The sequence below is a fragment of the Hakea prostrata genome, chromosome 4 (assembly GCF_041222555.1).
Source record: "Hakea prostrata isolate BN-2017 chromosome 4, UWA_Hpros_2, whole genome shotgun sequence".
NCBI classification, from domain to species: Eukaryota; Viridiplantae; Streptophyta; class Magnoliopsida; order Proteales; family Proteaceae; genus Hakea; species Hakea prostrata.
In genome coordinates this window covers 54,585,108-54,604,181 of record NC_142603.1, presented here as the reverse complement: position 1 = coordinate 54,604,181, position 19,074 = coordinate 54,585,108, and the positions used below count along the sequence as shown (strand labels likewise).

At 35.7% G+C, this 19,074-nt stretch overlaps 3 protein-coding genes across 3 annotated transcripts; all 3 read right to left on the bottom strand.

Moving 5' to 3' along the window:
- Window positions 1-1,171: 1,171 nt before the first annotated feature.
- Window positions 1,172-14,450, bottom strand: LOC149019693 (cuscuta receptor 1-like). Its single transcript, XM_089153655.1, is given in 10 exon segments — window positions 1,172-1,212; window positions 1,215-3,020; window positions 3,602-3,757; window positions 3,863-4,021; window positions 4,128-4,283; window positions 4,384-4,551; window positions 4,705-4,776; window positions 4,911-5,066; window positions 13,797-13,952; window positions 14,029-14,450. Coding segments are annotated over 10 exon segments (3,243 nt in total). The 5' UTR covers window positions 14,402-14,450.
- LOC149019695 (cuscuta receptor 1-like) lies at window positions 5,073-5,864 on the bottom strand. Its single transcript, XM_089153662.1, has 2 exons — window positions 5,449-5,864; window positions 5,073-5,372 (listed from the first exon to the last, which is right to left on the bottom strand). Exons 1-2 carry the CDS (start codon window positions 5,819-5,821, stop codon window positions 5,197-5,199), a joined length of 549 nt encoding a protein of 182 aa, XP_089009788.1. The 5' UTR covers window positions 5,822-5,864; the 3' UTR covers window positions 5,073-5,196.
- Window positions 10,471-13,790, bottom strand: LOC149019694 (receptor-like protein 56). Its single transcript, XM_089153661.1, has 5 exons — window positions 13,454-13,790; window positions 13,246-13,317; window positions 12,966-13,127; window positions 12,709-12,867; window positions 10,471-12,336 (listed from the first exon to the last, which is right to left on the bottom strand). The coding sequence occupies exons 1-5, from the start codon at window positions 13,635-13,637 to the stop codon at window positions 10,490-10,492; spliced, it is 2,424 nt and encodes an 807-aa protein (XP_089009787.1). The 5' UTR covers window positions 13,638-13,790; the 3' UTR covers window positions 10,471-10,489.
- Window positions 14,451-19,074: the final 4,624 nt, after the last annotated feature.

Genomic DNA, 19,074 nt, shown 5'->3' with positions numbered 1-19,074 from the left:
GTGCTGCTTCCTTATGGCTTGTATGGAGCGAGTTTAGAAGGGGACACGTCACATCGATCTAAAGCTCTCATAGCACAGAATCACTGATAGACTGGCCTGGGAAGATGCATCAAGCTTTTAGCTTCTCCGGCAAGATTGGTGCCACCTCAATCCTGGCCCTCCGTTCAAACTGCAAGGATCAAATGGTCAAGGTTCGTCTTCTCCAAGAAAGACGCCATATTTGCCTATAAGATGTAAAGCTAGAGGGGGAGATTTGGTAAGTGAACTGGTCTTGCATTTATTCTCCCACAACGACGGAAGAGCTCTAAAACTCTTCAGGCATTTATTCATCTTTAAGAGGATTTGTGTTATCCTGGATCTAACTTGAACATCGGAAGTGGCTTCCCATCCTCAAAGGCGGCCCACTCTTACCTTCTTCTTTTTTTCACTCACAAGTCCTTGATTAGGAGCATCTTTGGATTGAATCGGATTTGCTAGATTCTTGATCAACATGCGTGCATATGCTATATAAGCAATACATGCTTGAAATGCATAGAAAGGTGACTTACCAGGAGGGAATCATCCTAGACTTCACATTTAGCAGTAAACATGTGGTGAAGACTTCTCAGTCATCTTTGGGTTTTTTGGTAAAAAAGGACAGCTCGTTAACAATATAGTTTAGAAGGGTGACTAACTTTTTTAAAATACGTTTTTAGCTGTTTTTTGAAATCCATTCCCTATAAATTCTTAATCCCTTCTCCATTAATCCATCCTCTAAGAAGCTTCCTTTAACAGCCTATATATGATTAAGGAATTGCGAGACTAATTCTTCTCCTCGATCCATTTGGAAGTTGGACTATGGAGACAAGATCCATAGAAAGGCCTCTTACTTTTCCTATTCAAAATAGAAAATCCGTATATCATGTATGCAAGTCCTCCTAATCATGGTTCCACGAATTGCAATTAAATTTCAGGCCAATTACAAAAATCTGATTCGACAAGTTCAATCTCATCCCCAAAGTATATGCTTTAGTCTTTATTCCCACATGAAAAACTTAACCCTTACACATATCTCTATATGTGTGTGTGAAAGTGGAGATTACATAATCTCAAAATTGAAAGAAAAAACAAAGGATTCTCACCTAGCTAGTAGAAGTCCCATACTACTTTTCATTGAGTGGTAAGGAATTTGCTAATGGTTTTTTATATAATACAAAAACCATAAGATCCTTCACTGCACCAATCAATGCATCTATCCACAATTTTGTAGTACTTTAGACGCCAATTTCTACTGAGAATAAGAGGGGCAACAACAGCCCAGAATCCCAAGAGAAAACAAATTGCCACATATGAATAGAAAAATAAGTGGTTGTCAAGAAGACTTTGTTCTTCATCATCATCACCTTCCTTGAGTTCATTGTGTTGTGATTGGGGTGATGAACAGTTGATTTCAATTGGAGATCCACAAAGTCCTACATTACCAATGTAGCTTTCCTTTGAAAAAGTAGCAAACGTATTTTCATACGGGATCCTTCCTGAGAGTTGATTGAAGGCCACATTAAAAGTGGATAAGAAAGAGAGTTGTATCATTTGAGGAGGTATCACGCCAACCAACTTGTTGTGTGATAGATCTAAACTCTCCACCTGTTTTAACTCTTTGAAGGATTCTGGTAAATAGCCCGTCAAAGAATTGTGAGAAAAGTTTAGTGAATGCAAGGCTCTCAACTCCCCCATTTGAGATGGTATATCACCAACCAATCGATTTAAAGATAAGTCGATCCCTGTAATTCCATGAAGAGGACCACCCTCGTACAAGTACAATTTCCCCTTTGTGGCAAAATTTATATTGTACGTGCTTTCCTCACCTACCCATATGACTCTAAATCCAAAATAGTCATCTATTTCAGATTCTTTCAGCCACGAAGTGATGTTGTTGAGGCAAGAAGGTATGTATCCAGATATATTGTTATTTGAAAGATCCAAAACGCGTAATTTGCACATCTGGCATAGTGATGGTGGAAGATAACCAACAAAGTAATTCTCTCTCATAAGAAGTGACATAAGATTTGGGAAGGCAAAAGGTAGCAGCCAATCTTGGATGTTGCCGACCATGGAGTTCCCACTAATGTCTAGAAGGACGAGTGAGGGTGCACTTGATGGAGCGATAGGGAAGGGTCGTGTGAAGAGATTACCATCAAGACTCAAGGTGCGTAGATTTGTCAAATTAGAAACTCTTGGCATTGCATGTAAGTTGTTTCTTGATAGGACCAAATGTAATAATGAAGTATTGTTTTGAGTTAATCTGTGTGGCACCTCACCTACAAAGTAATTATTCGATAAGTCCAATATCCTTAGGTTAATTAAACTACCAAATGAGGGAGGAATGCAACCTTGAAATTTGTTTCTGGACATGTTTAGAAGTGTTAGAATTGGAAAAAACACATTGATATTCCTAGGAAGTTCCCCTTGAAAGTTGTTGTCAGAGATGTCAAGGTATACAACTAGTGATGTTTCATTTTTGAAGGGCAATGGAAGTGGGCCATGCAATTGGTTACCCCTCAAGAATAAATTAGAATAATCTAAAGTAGCATTGTACAACAGCCAGGATGGAATTGTTCCTTGAAGCGAATTGTATGCCAAAGACAGCTTATATAGGTTGTGTTGGGTGCCAAGGAAGTGGGGAATAGTTCTGAGTTTACAATTGTCTAAGGATAAGGATTGTAATTGGAAAGTCGGAATCCAAGTTGGCAACTCTGTTTCAACTTCCAAATCTCTATTGTTTGAAAGGTTAATCAATTCAAGTTTTGAAAGATTAGCAAACATAGAGAAGAAAGTCACTCCTTCCAACTTATTTTCAGAAAGGTCAAGGTCGATAAGAGAAGTTAGGTTGGAAATTGAAGGAGGCACGATACCTACAATTTGATTTCCAGAAAGATCAAGGGTTTCCAAAGAATTCAATTGGCTCAAGCATGTCCAAGGGACATTTTGAATAGAGTTCTCGGCAAGGTTCAACTTCCGTAGCTTCCTTAGTTTGCAGAGCCCTGTAAAATAAATATTCAATAATTAAAACAAAGCATGGGATTTTCATCAATCAATTAATAAAATGGATTTAAACAAGATATTTTATTTTCATAAATAACGTTCTAGTTATTTATTTGATTTGGTAGAGAAGCAAGGGTTTATTGAAGTAGGGTACAAATAGGCAGAAGTAGGCCTGAATGAGCCCACAATTGAAATGGAGTATCAATCATCAACCCAAGCCGGCCTGTTCTATCTTTGCTAAGTAAGATCAGCCAAGCATGCCTAGGCAAGTAGGTTGGGCTGGATTGGGCCAAAACTTATTTTTTGTGTCTCTTCATTTTCATTTGTTTTTCCTACTCGTTTTCAAAACAATTTGTTTAGGTTTGTCAATGGTAAGTTCTAACTAGCTTCTAAAAAACTTTGACCAGCCCAACATGTCCAAGTAACACCATTTGTAGGTCATAGTACTACCAAAACATTGCAGTCTCTCAGAATCGAGAGCCAAATAGACATAAATAATGGAGAATTAAGACTTATAATATAATAGCTAGGGAATCTAGTAACGATTAATGGGCCTCTTAATTAATGCATTGGTATGTACCTGTTGATAAGCCATGTGAACCTCTTAAATTATTTGATGACAAATCCAGTGTTTCGAGCACGGAACTGTTGTAAAATAGGCATGATGGTAAGTCTTCATCACTAAGATCATTTTCACCCAGAGTCAACATTCTGAGTTTCTTCCACCCACACAGTCCTGTAATGCACACATACGTGTACCATGTATCTCACTTTGCTCAAATTACAATCAATTTATAATCACAAGATTAATGGACCTTTTAATTAATTCATTGGGATGTACCTGTTGATAAGCCAAGTGAACCTCTTAAATTATTTGATGACAGATCCAGTTCTTCGAGCACGGAACTGTTGTAGAATAGGCATGAAGGTAAGTCTTCATCACTAAGATCATTATCATATAGATCCAACACTCTGAGTTTCTTCCACCCACATGATAGTCCTGTAATGCACACATACATATACCATGTATCTCACTTTGCTCAAATTACAATCAATTTATAATTCACAAGATTAATGGGCCTCTTAATTAATGCATTGGTATGTACCTGTCAACCTCACTGAACCTCCTAAATTATTTGATGACAGATCTAGTTCTTCGAGCACGGAACTGTTGTAGAATAGGCATGAAGGTAAGTCTTCATCACTAAGATCATTATAACCAAGATCCAACACTTTGAGTTTCTTCCACCCACATGATAGTCCTGTAGTGCACACATACGTAAACCATGTACATATCTCACTTTGCTCAAAATACAATGAGTTTATAATTCACAAGACATATATAATCTTTTTAAGCTTTACCTTTTAGGAGTGCTTTTGAGTCTTTGGTAGGAGTCATGCCATGTAGATAAAGAGTTTCTAAAGAAGAATGATTTTGATTTTTTCGGAGACAAGGTGGTATGTGTCGCACATTGAGATTGCTATACCTTAAATCCAATGTCTTGAGATTTGTCGTTACTCCACATAATGCTGCACATGATAGTGTATTAGTGTACATTAAAAAATGAATAAAAAAATGATTTATGACATCTTATTGATAGACGTCTATTAATTGGCATAATTGATAATAAATGTTTCTCTATCCGTAGCATGTAATCAGATTGTAGATTTAGAATTTTCTACCTTCCATGGTTCCATCACTGAAATTGTTATTTGCTAGGATCAGTTTCCGAAAATTTCTTGTTCCTTGTAATGCTAAAATACATGAAGATACATAAAAAAATTTAGAAACTCTACATATTTATATAAATTTCTTTGACTTTATTGTAAAACTAAAAAACAATTGGAAAAATATCATTTATAGAGAGAAAGACTTTTCCTCATTGTACCTGTTAGGACATTAGACGATTCTTCAAGAGTAAAATTGGATAAGTCGAGACTTTCCAAAGAAGAGAATGCATCTAACATGCAAGGAGGAAGACTTCCATTGCTAAGAACATTATAACCTAAATCTAACTGGCGGAGATTCTCCAATCCACATAATGCTGCAACACCACCATACATGAAACAAATTAAATTAAGTAGCTTGATCAATTAGGAAAACCATATATTAATAGCTAGATAGAATTTGACTTCAGACATTATTAGGTATAGATGAGATATCATAGATGGAAATCATCCCTTATCATAATTACCTGATAATAAAGGGGATGATAGGTTTAGAGAATTTCTATTTAAAACAACCTCTTCCAAAAAAGGAAGGCCACGTGCAAGACACCTTGGAAGGCCTCCATTGTCTAGATAGTTCCCACTTAAATTCAATGATCTGAGATTTCGTAGTTCGCATAATGCTGCATCATAATTAATATTTGTAATAAAAACTCAAATGCAAAAGGTCTCATGATCTATAAATGGATTAATACGTACCTTGTGGCATAATCCAACCTCCAATGTTGTTGAATGGTAAATATAGGGATTGCAACTTTTTGAAATGAGTAAATAAAGAAGCATTTGGATACCATTTCCCTAATCGGAATTCTCTATCTCCTAAAAGATAAATAGATATTACATTGTGTGCGGAATCACAGCTTATAGATTGCCAATCACAATAGTTATGTCCCACCCACTGATCAAGGGCGGTACCGTTCGGATAATTGAGAGAATCTCTCAGTTGTAAGAGAGCAGTCCTCTCCTCCATCAAATAGCTTTTGGAACCATAAACACTAAAACAAAAGCATAAAACACTCATGAAAACTGTTGTGGTAATCACCCCAGAAGAAGAACAAGAAGAGGTCCCCATGAATAGTTGAACTATCTATGGAGATTAAAGATCAAAGAATGTTTTGAGTATAATAATAGATAACTTGTAAGATGTATATATATAAGGTGGCCAAGTCTTCAGTCTTCTTTTTGGTAGAAAATTCATTTATTCAAGTAGAGAGACTAATATCTTTAAGCCAAAAAGTGAAGGGTGGCAAAATGTAGAGAGTTACATTCGCATGAACATAGCCAAGTCAAGTCAACAGAAAATGACTACGTTGACGGCAACTTTGAAAATCACCTCTGACTCTCTTAGCCCATGGTCCTCATTAACTAAAGAATGTAGAAACCATGTAAGTGAGTCGACAATTGGGAACGCCTCTCATTCATACCTTGCATAGTCAAGTCAATGAATTTAGTAACATCAACATGGTTCCTTTTTTCTTCCAACATGTTATGTTGTCTAAGAAAAACATACTTGATGCCAAATTTGAAAATCACATCTTAGTTGCCCATGGACCCCATTAAGAAAATATGGAACTCCACTGCATTATAGTTATTCAATGATTCAAGCTCCTTTTCTACTTAAACTACAAGGAAAATGTACAAATACGACATTCTTCCAATGTGTTCTTTTGTCTAACGAAAACATACCTAATGTCAAATGGGCATCGCACTCTTGTCTTATTACAGCTGTTAGTTGGTTAGAGGAAATGATAAATATACCTTAACTACTTGTATTATTCTATATCTTGTGATATAAAATGATAAACCAAGGCCGAACTCCACTCCTTGGCTATTAGACCTGTGTCAGTTTGATAACTTGTGTTCTTTTGTCCTTTCTCAATGGAAGTTTATGTACCAAAAAACAGAAATTACGTTGTGTGGAATCACGTTATGAATTTCTAACCGCAACAGCCATCTCTTTCACACAGTGATTAACAAGAGCGGAACCATTCCGATATTTAAGAGAATCTCTCAGTTGTAGGAAAGCAGTTCCTTTCCTCTATTAGACAGTTTTGGAACCATAAATACTAAAACAAAAGCATAAAACACTCACAACAAAAGCCATTGTGGTAAACACCCCCACGCACAAAAAGAAAAGAAAAAAAAAAGACCATGACTAGTTGAACTATTTATGGATATTTAGAGATCAAAGAAAATTTTAGGTAAAATAATAGATAACTTATAAAATATATATATAAAGGAAGCCAAGTCAAATGTAGAAAATTCATTCACATTCTTCATTTTTATGGAAGAAATCAATTCTCATTCCAAACATGACTTACAAGACCAAAGCCAACTTTAAAGGCCTTATGACCCCATGAACTCGAAAGTAGCAATTCTCATTTCAATGGATGTTTGGCTATTGAATCAATTAATTAATTAGTCTAAGTTCCATTACTCATCATGTTTCCTTTTCCTTTCGCTTTGTTTTGTTGCTAAGAAAATGACCACTTTAATGCCAACTTTGAAAATTGCCTCTTAAACCCTTGCATAGTAAACTCAATGAGTCAAGCCTTATTCTTCACGGCTTTAAACTCGAGTAACAATCAACCTACCTCATTTTTCCTCCAACCTGTTTTATTACTAAGAAAATGACCACCTTGATGCCAAGTTTGAAAATCGCCTCTTAAACCCTTGCATAGTCAACTCAATGAGTCAAGCCCTATTGTTCACGGCTTTAAAGCTAAGTAACAATCAACCTACCTCATTTTTCTTCCAACTTGTTTTGTTGCTAAGAAAATGACCACCTTGATGCCAAGTTTGAAAAATCACCTTTTAAACTGTTGCGTAGTCAAGTCAATGCGTCAAGCCTTATTGTTCACGGCTTTAAAGCTAAGTAACAATCAACCAGCCTCATTTTTCTTCCAACCTGTTTTGTCGCCTAAAAAAAACATACTTGTTGTCAAATTTGAAACTCACCTCTTAATGCCCATGGAACCATTAAGAAAATAGGGAACATGAAATCTCCATTATAATCAATTCAAGGAGTAAGCTTCATTAGTGTAGCTTTAACAGCTGAATCCCTTCTTGATCTCTTAGCTATAGGATGGAAGATACTCCCATAGAAGGAAATCTTTATGAACTAAGAAAAAAACACCTTGAGCACATTTAATTGACACCAGTAAACCAACTTGGATCTGCTATGTGCCAAAATTGATGATCAACACACTTAATTAGACTGTGATCCTACTGCTCCACCTTCCTTGCTTATGTGGATTTGACAATCTATGGTAGGGATAACTCTACCCGCCAAACAATCCAAGGCAGTGTATACAGTTTAATGGTCTAACTTAGCATGGAATTAGGTGGCCATGACTAATAGGAAATTGGATAAAGAATCTAAAAAGTCTTCTGAGATCTATTCAGCCATACACCTACAATTTCAATATAGATGGTTTGATTCTTTGTTGCATCAAGTTCATGCAAGACCATATATCAACATTGCCAAGAAAAGAAATCCTAAAAGCCCAGGGCAATCATGTCAGCAATTGATAACACATACAGCAACAATGAATCAATGATAGACAAAAAATTTAAACCATTGCAGTTGAATTCACATTTTACATAAAAGAATCATGCAATGAGATGAAGTAGCATATAAATAAATATATAGTTTAGAAGGGAAGTAATCTTCTAATACATAAAAACAGAGCTCTTCAGTTTAAATTTCTAAACAAAAGCCACATCTATTGGAGATTCTATCTTTAGCTGGAGTAGATGTCAGACATTCAAGCATCATAAAAAAGAAAATGACCTTTGACTTGTTGTAATTCTTCCTAGCAGCCATTATATGAATATTGCCTGAACTTTGCTATCTTGCTTTTTACTGATTATAGGGTTCAATGCCATTTCCAAAATACAATTTGGCTTCTGTGATTTTGAGCACGAAATATTAATGTTGTGTCAGAATTTTTAAGTAAGTTGATGCTTGGTGGGCTATGCATCTCAGGAGACATCATATTCAACTTGATTCGAAGTGTCCCTGCACAGCATCAGCTCCATCAGGAAAGTGATGAGCCAATTTTGCCATTACCTTGATTTGCAACCTCTACACCTTCTGTACCTCTTACATTGTTTTTGTTTAGGCTGATTAACCATATAATTAAATTTTTCATGACAAAAGCCGAATGCAAAGCTATTTCAAACTCCATATCAGATTCCTGCATAAATATGCTATATAAGCAAACATGCTTGAAATACATAAAAAGGGTAACTTACCAGGAAGGAATGATCCTAAACTTCACATTAAGCAGTAAACATATGGTGAAGACTTCTTAGTTGTTTTGAATAATAAGGAACTTGATGTCAAAGTCATTCATAAGTGTGGATTTTCTATTTTTCTGGTCATAGAAGAGCATAGCAGATCTAGCACACAATGGAAGAGCATTGACCATAACGACTCAGTTGGGCTTGGTTACATTTTGTTATATCACCATCGCAGGGTTGCTCGGTTGGTAAAAAAAAAAAAAAGAAGCATTCTGTTATATTATAGAGTGGGATTATTCCATTCTGTTAACAGGGTACACTTCCCGACGTTCATTTAGCCCTTTTTTGTATAAAAGAAACAAAAATAGTATTGATCAAACAATCTGCTATTTAAATTGTAAAACATCAAGAACAATCGCTACTTTTTAGAGTCCAGATTCTCCACCGCATGGAGAGGAATTAATTCCAATTCACACGGGTGGATGCTTGACAAGTGTTCATTTTTTTAAAAGCTGATCATATTTCGTAAGAAATTAACAGAAATAAATTGTAACTTCATTAACCAGCGTAGTCAAGCATCCATATTTGTTAATGGGTTATAACCCATTTTTGTTAATTTCTTAAAAAAAAGGATCATGATTTAGAGAAAAAGAACACACTTGTCAAGTGTCTGTCCATGTGGATTGGTATTAATTCCTCTCCATGTGGTTGGAATTCAAACTCCTTTTTTATCCTGGGCAACCAGGCCACCATCTCTCTCAGTGTCTCTATATAAATGGCTGCACATCAATCTCAAAACTATTCTTATTTAGGATACTATTACACCTAGCTCATAGGAGTCCCATGCTGTTTGTTATCGAGTGGTAATTGATTTACTAGCAGTTTTTGGTACAAAGATGTTTTTTATATACAAGAAATTGAAATATTACATAAACCATCAGTGAGAATCAAACCCTCTTTTCACTCGAGGGTTTTTGATAGCTTGTCACCACACCATTTTCTACAACACCATAGGTTTAGTTTTGTTGGTAAAAAAGGTCAGCTTGCTAACCATATAATTTAGAAGGGTGATTATAGAGACAATATACTTAGAAAAGCAAGTAAAGTTGAATGCACAATCTAGGCCTCCTCTTACTTTTGCTTGAACTTCAAAGTAGAAAATGTATTAGTGTCATTTTTCTCTTCAAAGTAGAAGATCCATATATCATGTATTCAAGTCCTCCTAATCATGTTTCGAGGAATTGCAATTAAATTTCAGGCCGATTATTCGACAACTTCAATCTCATCCCCAAGTATATGCTTTTAGTCCTTACTTCCACATGAAAACTTAACCCTTACAAATATCTGTATATGTGTGTGTGTGCAAATGGCGATTACATAATCTTAAAATAGAAAGGAAAAAAAAATGATTCTCACCTAGCGGGTAGAAGTCCCATACTACTTTTCATTGAGTTGTAAGGAATTTGCTAGCGGTTTTTGACATAATACAAACATGTTAACGGTTTTTTATATAATACAAACACCAAAAGAGCCTATCACTGCACCAACCAATGCATCTATCCACAATTTTGTAGTACTTTAGACGCCAATTTCTACTGAGAATAAGAGGAGCAACAACAGCCCAGAATCCCAAGAGAAAACAAATAGCCACATATGAATAGAAAAATAAGTGGTTGTCGAGAAGACTTTGTTCTTCATCATCACCTTCCTTGTGTTCATTGTGTTGTGATTGTGGTGATGAACAATTGATTTCAATTGGAGGTCCACAAAGTCCCAGATTACCAATGTAGCTTTCCTTTGGAAAAGTAGCAAAATTATTCTCATACGGGATCCTTCCTGAGAGTTGATTGAAGGCCACATTAAAAGTGGATAAGAAAGAGAGTTGTATCATTTGAGGAGGTATCACACCGACCAACTTGTTGTGTGATAGATCTAAACTCTCCACTTGTTTTAACTCTTGGAAGGATTCTGGTAAATGGCCCACTAGACAATTGTGAGAAAAGTTTAGTGAATGCAAGGCTCTCAACTCCCCCATTTGAGATGGTATATCACCAACCAATCGGTTTAGAGATAAGTCGATCCCTGTCATTTGGTGAAGAGGACGACCCTTGTACAAGTAGAAATTTCCCTTTGTGGCAAAATGTATATTGTATGTATCTTCCTCGAGTGAGTCTATCATTTCAAATCCAAAAGTAGCATCTATTGTAGATTCTTTCAGCCACGAAGTGATGTTGTTTAGGCAAGAAGGTATGGTTCCAGATAGATTGTTATTTGAAAGATCCAAAACACGTAACTTGTACATCTGGCACAACGATGGTGGAAGATAACCTATAAATTGATTCTCTCTCATAAGGAGTGACATAAGATTCGGGAAGGCAATAGGCAATAGACAATCTTGGATGTTGCCAAGCATGGAGTTCCCACTAATGTCTAGAAGGACGAGTGAGGGTACACTTGATGGTGTGATAAGCAAGGGTCGTGTGAAGAGATTACCATCAAGACTCAAGGTGCGTAGATTTGTCAAATTAGAAACTCTTGGCATTGCATGTAAGTGGTTTCTTGATAGGACCAGATGAAATAATGAAGTATTGTTTTGAGTTAATCCATGGGGTACCTCACCTACAAAGTGATTATTCGACAAGTCCAATGTCCTTAGGTTAATTAAACTGCCAAATGAGGGAGGAATGCAACCTTGAAGTTTGTTTCTGGACATTTTCAACATTAATAGATTTGGGAAAAACACATTAATGTTCCTAGGAAGTTCCCCCTGAATATTGTTGTCAGAGATGTCAAGGCCTCCAATTGTCGATGTTTCATTTTTGAAGGGCAATGGAAGTGGGCCATGAATTTGGTTACCCTTCAAGGACAAATCAGAATTATGTGCAGTAGCATTATACAACAGCCAGGATGGAATTGTTCCTTGAAGTGAGCTGTATGATAAAAATAACTCATCTAGGTTGTGTTGGGTGGCAAGGAAGTGGGGAATGGTTTTGAGTTTACAATTTTCTAAGGATAAGGATTGTAATTGGAAAGTCGGAATCCAAGTTGGGAACTCTGTTTCAACTTCCAAATCTCTATTGTATGAAAGATCAATCGTATTAAGTTTTGAAAGGTTAGCAAACATAGAGAAGAAAATCACTCCTTCCAACTTATTTTTAGAAAGGTAAAGGCTGATAAGAGAAGTTAGGTTGGAAATTGAAGGAGGCACGATACCTACAATTTGGTTTCCATAAAGATCGAGGGTTTCCAAAGAATTCAATTGGCTCAAACATGTCCAAGGGACATTCTGCATAGAGTTCATGTCAAGATACAACTTCCGTAGCTTCCTTAGTTTACAGAGCCCTGTAGAATAAATATTAAATAATTAAAACAAAGCATGGGATTTTCATCAATCAATTAATAAAATGAAAATTTGACAGAGAATAATTTATTTTCATTAATAACGTAGGGTACAAATAGGCAAAAGTAGGCCACAATTGAAATGGAGGATCAATCATCAACCCAAGCCAGCCTCTAATTCCATCTTCACTTGCCTAGGCAGGCAGATTGGGCTGGATTCGGCTAGCTTGTTTTTGATGTCTCTTTGTCTCTTAATTGAGAACCAAAAAGTACTAAAATTAGACATCAATAATGGAGAATTAAAATGTATAATATAATAGCTAGGGAATCTAGAAACAAATTAATGGGCCTCTTAATTAATGCATTGGTATGTACCTGTTGATAAGCTTAGTGAACCTCTTAAATTATTTGATGACAAATGCAGTTCTTCGAGCACGGAACTATTGCTGAATAGGCTTGGAGGTAAGTCTTTATCATTCAGATCATTATTATCAAGAAGCAACCCTCTGAGTTTCTTCCACCCACATGATAGTCCTGTAATTAATCACACGTCTATAAACCATGTATCTCATTTTGCTCAAATTACAGTTAATTTATACACAAGAGACATATATAATGTTTTTAAGCTTTACCTTTTATGAGTGCTTTTGAATCTTTGGTAGGAGTCATGCCAGACAGATAAAGATATTCCAAAGAAGAATGATTTTGTTGTAGACAAGGTGGTATACGTTGCACATTGAGATTGATAAAACTTAAATCCAATGTCTTGAGATTTCTTATTACTCCACATAATGCTGCACATGATAGTGTAATAGTGTACATTAAAAATGAATATAAAAAAAATTTAGAATTGGTAATAAATGTTTCTCTATCCCTAGCATGTAATCAGATTGTAGATTTAGAATTTTCTACCTTCCATGGTTCCATCACTGAAATTGTTATTTTTTAGAATCAGTTCCCGAAGATTTCTTGCTCCTCGTAATGCTAAAATACATGAAGATACATAATTTATTTTTTAGAAACTCTACATATTTATATAAATTTCATTGACTTTATTGTAAAACTAAAAAACAATTAGAAAAATATCATTTGTAGGGAGAAAGACTTTTCCTCATTGTACCTGTTAGGACGTTAGACGATTCTTCAAGAGCAAAATAGGATAAGTCAAGACTTTTCAAAGAAGAGAACGCATCCAACATGCAAGGAGGAAGACTTCTATTAGGACCATTACTAAGAACATTATAACCTAAATTTAATTGGCGGAGATTCTTCAATCCACATAATGCTGCAACACCACCATACATGAAACAAATTAAATTAAGGCCAAGTTAAATTATTCAATAGCATAAGTAGCTTGATCAATTAGGAAAACCATATATTAATAGCTAGATAGAATTTGACTTCAGACATTATTAGGTATAGATGAGATATCATAGATGGAATTCATCCCTTATCATAATTACCTGATAATAAAGGGGATGATAGGTTCAGATAATTGCTATTTAAAACAACATCTTCCAAAAAAGGAAGGCCACGTGCAAGACACCTTGGAAGGCCTCCATCGTCTAGATGGTTCCCACTTAAATTCAATGATCTAAGATTTCGTAGTTCACATAATGCTGCATCATAATTAATATTTGTAATAAAAACTCAAATGCAAAAGGTCTCATGATCTATAAATGGATTAATACGTACCTTGTGGCATAATCCAACCTCCAATGTTGTTGAATGGTAAATATAGGGATTGCAACTTTTTGAAATGAGTAAATAAAGAAGCATTTGGATACCATTTCCCTAATCGGAATTCTCTATCTCCTAAAAGATAAATAGATATTACATTGTGTGCGGAATCACAGCTTATAGATTGCCAATCACAATAGTTATGTCCCACCCACTGATCAAGGGCGGTACCGTTCGGATAATTGAGAGAATCTCTCAGTTGTAAGAGAGCAGTCCTCTCCTCCATCAAATAGCTTTTGGAACCATAAACACTAAAACAAAAGCATAAAACACTCATGAAAACTGTTGTGGTAATCACCCCAGAAGAAGAACAAGAAGAGGTCCCCATGAATAGTTGAACTATCTATGGAGATTAAAGATCAAAGAATGTTTTGAGTATAATAATAGATAACTTGTAAGATGTATATATATAAGGTGGCCAAGTCTTCAGTCTTCTTTTTGGTAGAAAATTCATTTATTCAAGTAGAGAGACTAATATCTTTAAGCCAAAAAGTGAAGGGTGGCAAAATGTAGAGAGTTACATTCGCATGAACATAGCCAAGTCAAGTCAACAGAAAATGACTACCTTGATGGCAACTTTGAAAATCACCTCCGACTCTCTTAGCCCATGTTCCTCATTAACTAAAGAATGTAGCAACCATGTAAGTGTGTGTCGACAATTGGGAACCCCTCTCATTCATACCTTGCATAGTCAAGTCAATGAATTCAGTAACATCAACATGGTTCCTTTTTTCTTCCAACGTGTTCTATTGTCTAAGAAAAACATACTTGATGCAAATTTGAAAATCACATCTTAGTTGCCCATGGACCCTATTAGGAAAATGTACAAATGCGACATTCTTCCAATGTGTTCTTTTGTCTAAGAAAACATACCTAATGTCAAATAGGCATCGCACTCTTGTCTATTAGCTGTTAATTGGTTAGAGGAAATGACAAATATACCTTAACTACTTTTATTATTCTATATCTTGTGATATAAAATGATAAACCAAGGCCGAACTCCACTCCTTGGCTATTAGACCTGCGTCAGTCTGATAACTTGTGTTCTTTTGTCCTTTCTCAATGGAAGTTTATGTACCAAAAAACAGAAATTACGTTGTGTGGAATCACGTTATGAATTTCTAACCGCAACAGCCATCTCTTTCACAGTGATTAACAAGAGCAAAACCATTCTGATATTTGAGAGAATCTCTCAGCTGTAAGAAAGCAGTTCCTTTCCTCTATTAAACAGTTTTTGGAACCATATATACTAAAACAAAAGCATAAAACACTTACAAAAGCCATTGTGGTAAATACCCCCACGCACAAAAAGAAAAGAAGAAAAAGACCATGACTAGTTGAACTATTTATGGATATTAGAGATCAAAGAAAATTTTAGGTAAAATAATAGATAACTTGTAAGATATATATATAAAGGAAGCCAAGTCAAATTAAACCAATATAAACGTAGAAAATTCATTCACATTCTTCATTTTAATGGAAGAAATCAATTCTCATTCCAAACATGACTTACAAGACCAAAGCCAACTTTAAAGGCCTTATGACCCCATGAACTCGAAAGTAGCAATTCTCATTTCAATGGATGTTTGGCTATTGAAATAATTAATTAATTAGTCTAAGTTCCATTACTCATCATGTTTCCTTTTCCTTTCGCTATGTTTTGTTGCTAAGAAAATGACCACTTTAATGCCAACTTTGAAAATTGCCTCTTAAACCCTTGCATAGTAAACTCAATGAGTCAAGCCTTATTCTTCACGGCTTTAAACTCAAGTAACAATCAACCTACCTCATTTTTCCTCCAACCTGATTTATTACTAAGAAAATGACCACCTTGATGCCAAGTTTGAAAATCGCCTCTTATACCCCTTGCATAGTCAACTCAATGAGTCAAGCCCTATTGTTCACGGCTTTAAAGCTAAGTAACAATCAACCTACCTCATTTTTCTTCCAACTTGTTTTGTTGCTAAGAAAATGACCACCTTGAAGCCCTGTTTGAAAATCACCTTTTAAATTGTTGCATAGTCAAGTCAATGAGTCAAGCCTTATTATTCACGGCTTTAAAGCTAAGTAACAATCAACCAGCCTCATTTTTCTTCCAACCTGTTTTGTCGCCTAAAAAAACCATACTTGTCAAATTTGAAAATCACCTCTTAATGCCTATGGAACCATTTAGAAAATAGGGAACATGAAATCTCCATTATAATCAATTCAAGGAGTAAAGTTCATTAGTGTAGCTTTAACAGCTGAATCCCTTCTTGATCTCTTAGCTATAGGATGGAAGATACTCCCATAGAAAGAAATCTTTATGAACTAAAAAGTACTTGGAGCTAAGAAAAAAACACCCTGAGCACATTTAATTGACACCAGTAGACCAACTTGGATCTGCTATGTGCCAAAATTGATAATCAACAAACTTAGAATGGAATTAGGTGGCCAGGACTAACAGGAAATTGGATAAAGAATCTAGAAACTTCTCAGATCTATTCTGCCACACACCTATAATTTCAATATAGATGGTTTGATTCTTTGTTGCTTCAAGTTCATGGAAGACCACACATCAGCATTGTCAAGAAAAGAAATCCCAAAAACCCAGCGCAATCATAGTCAGCAATTGATAACACATACAGAAGAAATGAATCAATGATAGACAAAAATTTTAAACCAATGCAGTTGAATTCACATTTTACATAAGGGCATGTTTGGTTACATGAATCTAGAGATTTCAAATCTCTGGATTCATGAATATGAGAATTTTACATGTTTGGTTGTAAAAATCTCTAGATTCATGAAATCTAGAGATTTGCCTTTTTACACTAAAAATGTGAATCTGTAGATTTATGGGTAAGGGGTGAAATCCAGAGATTTCAAAAAAGCTATACATTTGCACATTCACAAAAATCACGTCGATCAAATAATTTTTTAAGATGAATCTACAGATTTCATTCCACAACCAAACATTTAATTTTATAAATTATAACTCCATAGATTTGAAATCTCTAGATATTTGAAATCTCCAGACTCATGTAACCAAACAGGCCCTAAGAGAATCAATGAGATGAAGTGGCATATAAATAAATATATAGTTTAGAAGGGAAGTAATCTTTTAATACATAATAACAGAGCTATTCAGTTTAAATTTCTAAACAAAATCCACATCTATTGGAGATTCTATCTTTAGCTGGAGCAGATGTCAGACATTCAAGCATCATAAAAAAGAAAATGACCTTTGACTTCTTGTAATTTTTCCTAGCAGCCATTATATGAATATTGTCTGAACTTTGCTATCTTGCTTTTTACTGATTACAGGGTTCAATGCCATTTCCAAAATACAATTTGGGTTCCGTGATTTTGAGCATGCAATATTAATGTTGCATCAGAATTCTTGAGAAAGTTGATGCTTGTTGGGCTACGCATCCCAGGAGACATCATATTCAACTTGATTCGAAGTGTCCCTGCACAGCATCAGCTCCATCAGGAAAGTGATGAGCCAATTTTGCCATTACCGTCTTTTGCAACCTCTACACCTTCTGTACCTCTTACATTGTTTTCGTTTGGTTGGCTAACCAAATAATTATATTTTTATGACAAAAGGCAAATGCAAAGCTATTTCAAATTCCATATCAGATACCTGCATTGTTGTACCAATTCTAGTTTAGACCGCCGAACCGATATGAACCGTTAAGCACGGGACTACTAATTCCGAGTTGAATAAGGGAGCCAACTACCTACATTCTGGCATGCACTTTCTAGGAAAGATGGCACATCTTCTTCAACTACCCACTTAGAATGCCACGTGGAGGACTTGACGTATCGGCATAGGTGCATATTGAATGCCTCATATGTCTCTTCTCGGCAAAGTTGACGAGTCAATGGAATATATGCCATTTTTATCTGCACGATTAGAGCATTAAAGTCAGCATTTGATGTTTTGTACTAAAACATTAAATGTCTTGTGTATATCGAGGGAGGTGCTGATTGTTCTATATCTTCCTAGGTGCTACTTCCATACGGTTAATTTGTCTGGAGTTAAGAAGGGGACACGTCACATCTAAAGCCCTCAGCACAAAATTACCGACATATCTGGGGAAGATGCATCAAGCTTTTAGCTTCTCCGGCAAGATTGGTGCCACCTCAATCCTGGCCCTCCGTTCAAACTGCAAGGATCAAATGGTCAAGGTTCGTCTTCTCCAAGAAAGACGCCATATTTGCCTATAAAAGGTAAAGCTGGAGGGGGAGATCTGGTAAGTAAAATTGGTCTTGCATTTACTCTCCCACAATGACCCAAGAGCTCTAAGACTCTTCGGGCATTTATTCCTCTTTAAGAGGATTTGCGTTATCCTAGATCTAACTTGAACATCGGAAGTGGCTTTCCATCCTCAGAGGCGGCCCACTCTTACCTTTTTTTTACTCATAAGTCCTTGATTAGGAGCATCTTTGGACTAAACCAGATTAGCTAGATTTTGGATCAACATGTGTGCATATGCTATATAAGCAATACGTGCTTGAAATGCATAGAAGGGTGACTTACCAAGAGGGAATCATCCTAGACTTCACATTTAGCAGTATACATGTGGTGAAGATTTCTCAGTCATCTTTGGGTTTTTTGGTAAAAAAGGACAGCTCGTTAACCATATAGTTTAGAAGGGTGAGTACTAACTTTTTACAAATACGTCTTTAGCTGTTTTTTGAAATACATTCCCTATAAATTCTTAATCCCTTCTCCATTATTCCCTTCTCTAAGAAGCTTCCTTTAACAGCCTATATATGATTAAGGAATTGCGAGACTAATTCTCCTCGATCCATTTGGAAGTTGGACTATGGAGACAAGATCCATAGAAAGGCCTCTTACTTTTCCTATTCAAAATAGAAAATCCGTATATCATGTATGCAAGTCCTCCTAGTCATGGTTCCACGAATTGCAATTAAATTTCAGGCCAATTACAAAAATCTGATTCGACAAGTTCAATCTCATCCCCAAAGTATATGCTTTAGTCTTTACTC

Coding starts and splice junctions, on each gene's coding strand:
- LOC149019695 (XM_089153662.1), bottom strand. CDS start 5,821: ATGGGGACCTCTTCTTGTTCTTCTTCTGGGGTGATTACCACAACAGTT. Junction 5,373..5,448: donor AGGTTGGATTATGCCACAAG/GTACGTATTAAT, acceptor ATTATGATGCAG/CATTATGCGAACTACGAAAT.
- LOC149019694 (XM_089153661.1), bottom strand. CDS start 13,637: ATGTATGGTGGTGTTGCAGCATTATGTGGATTGAAGAATCTCCGCCAA. Junction 13,318..13,453: donor ATCGTCTAACGTCCTAACAG/GTACAATGAGGA, acceptor CATGTATTTTAG/CATTACGAGGAGCAAGAAAT. Junction 12,337..12,708: donor TTCACTAAGCTTATCAACAG/GTACATACCAAT, acceptor TTTATTCTACAG/GGCTCTGTAAACTAAGGAAG.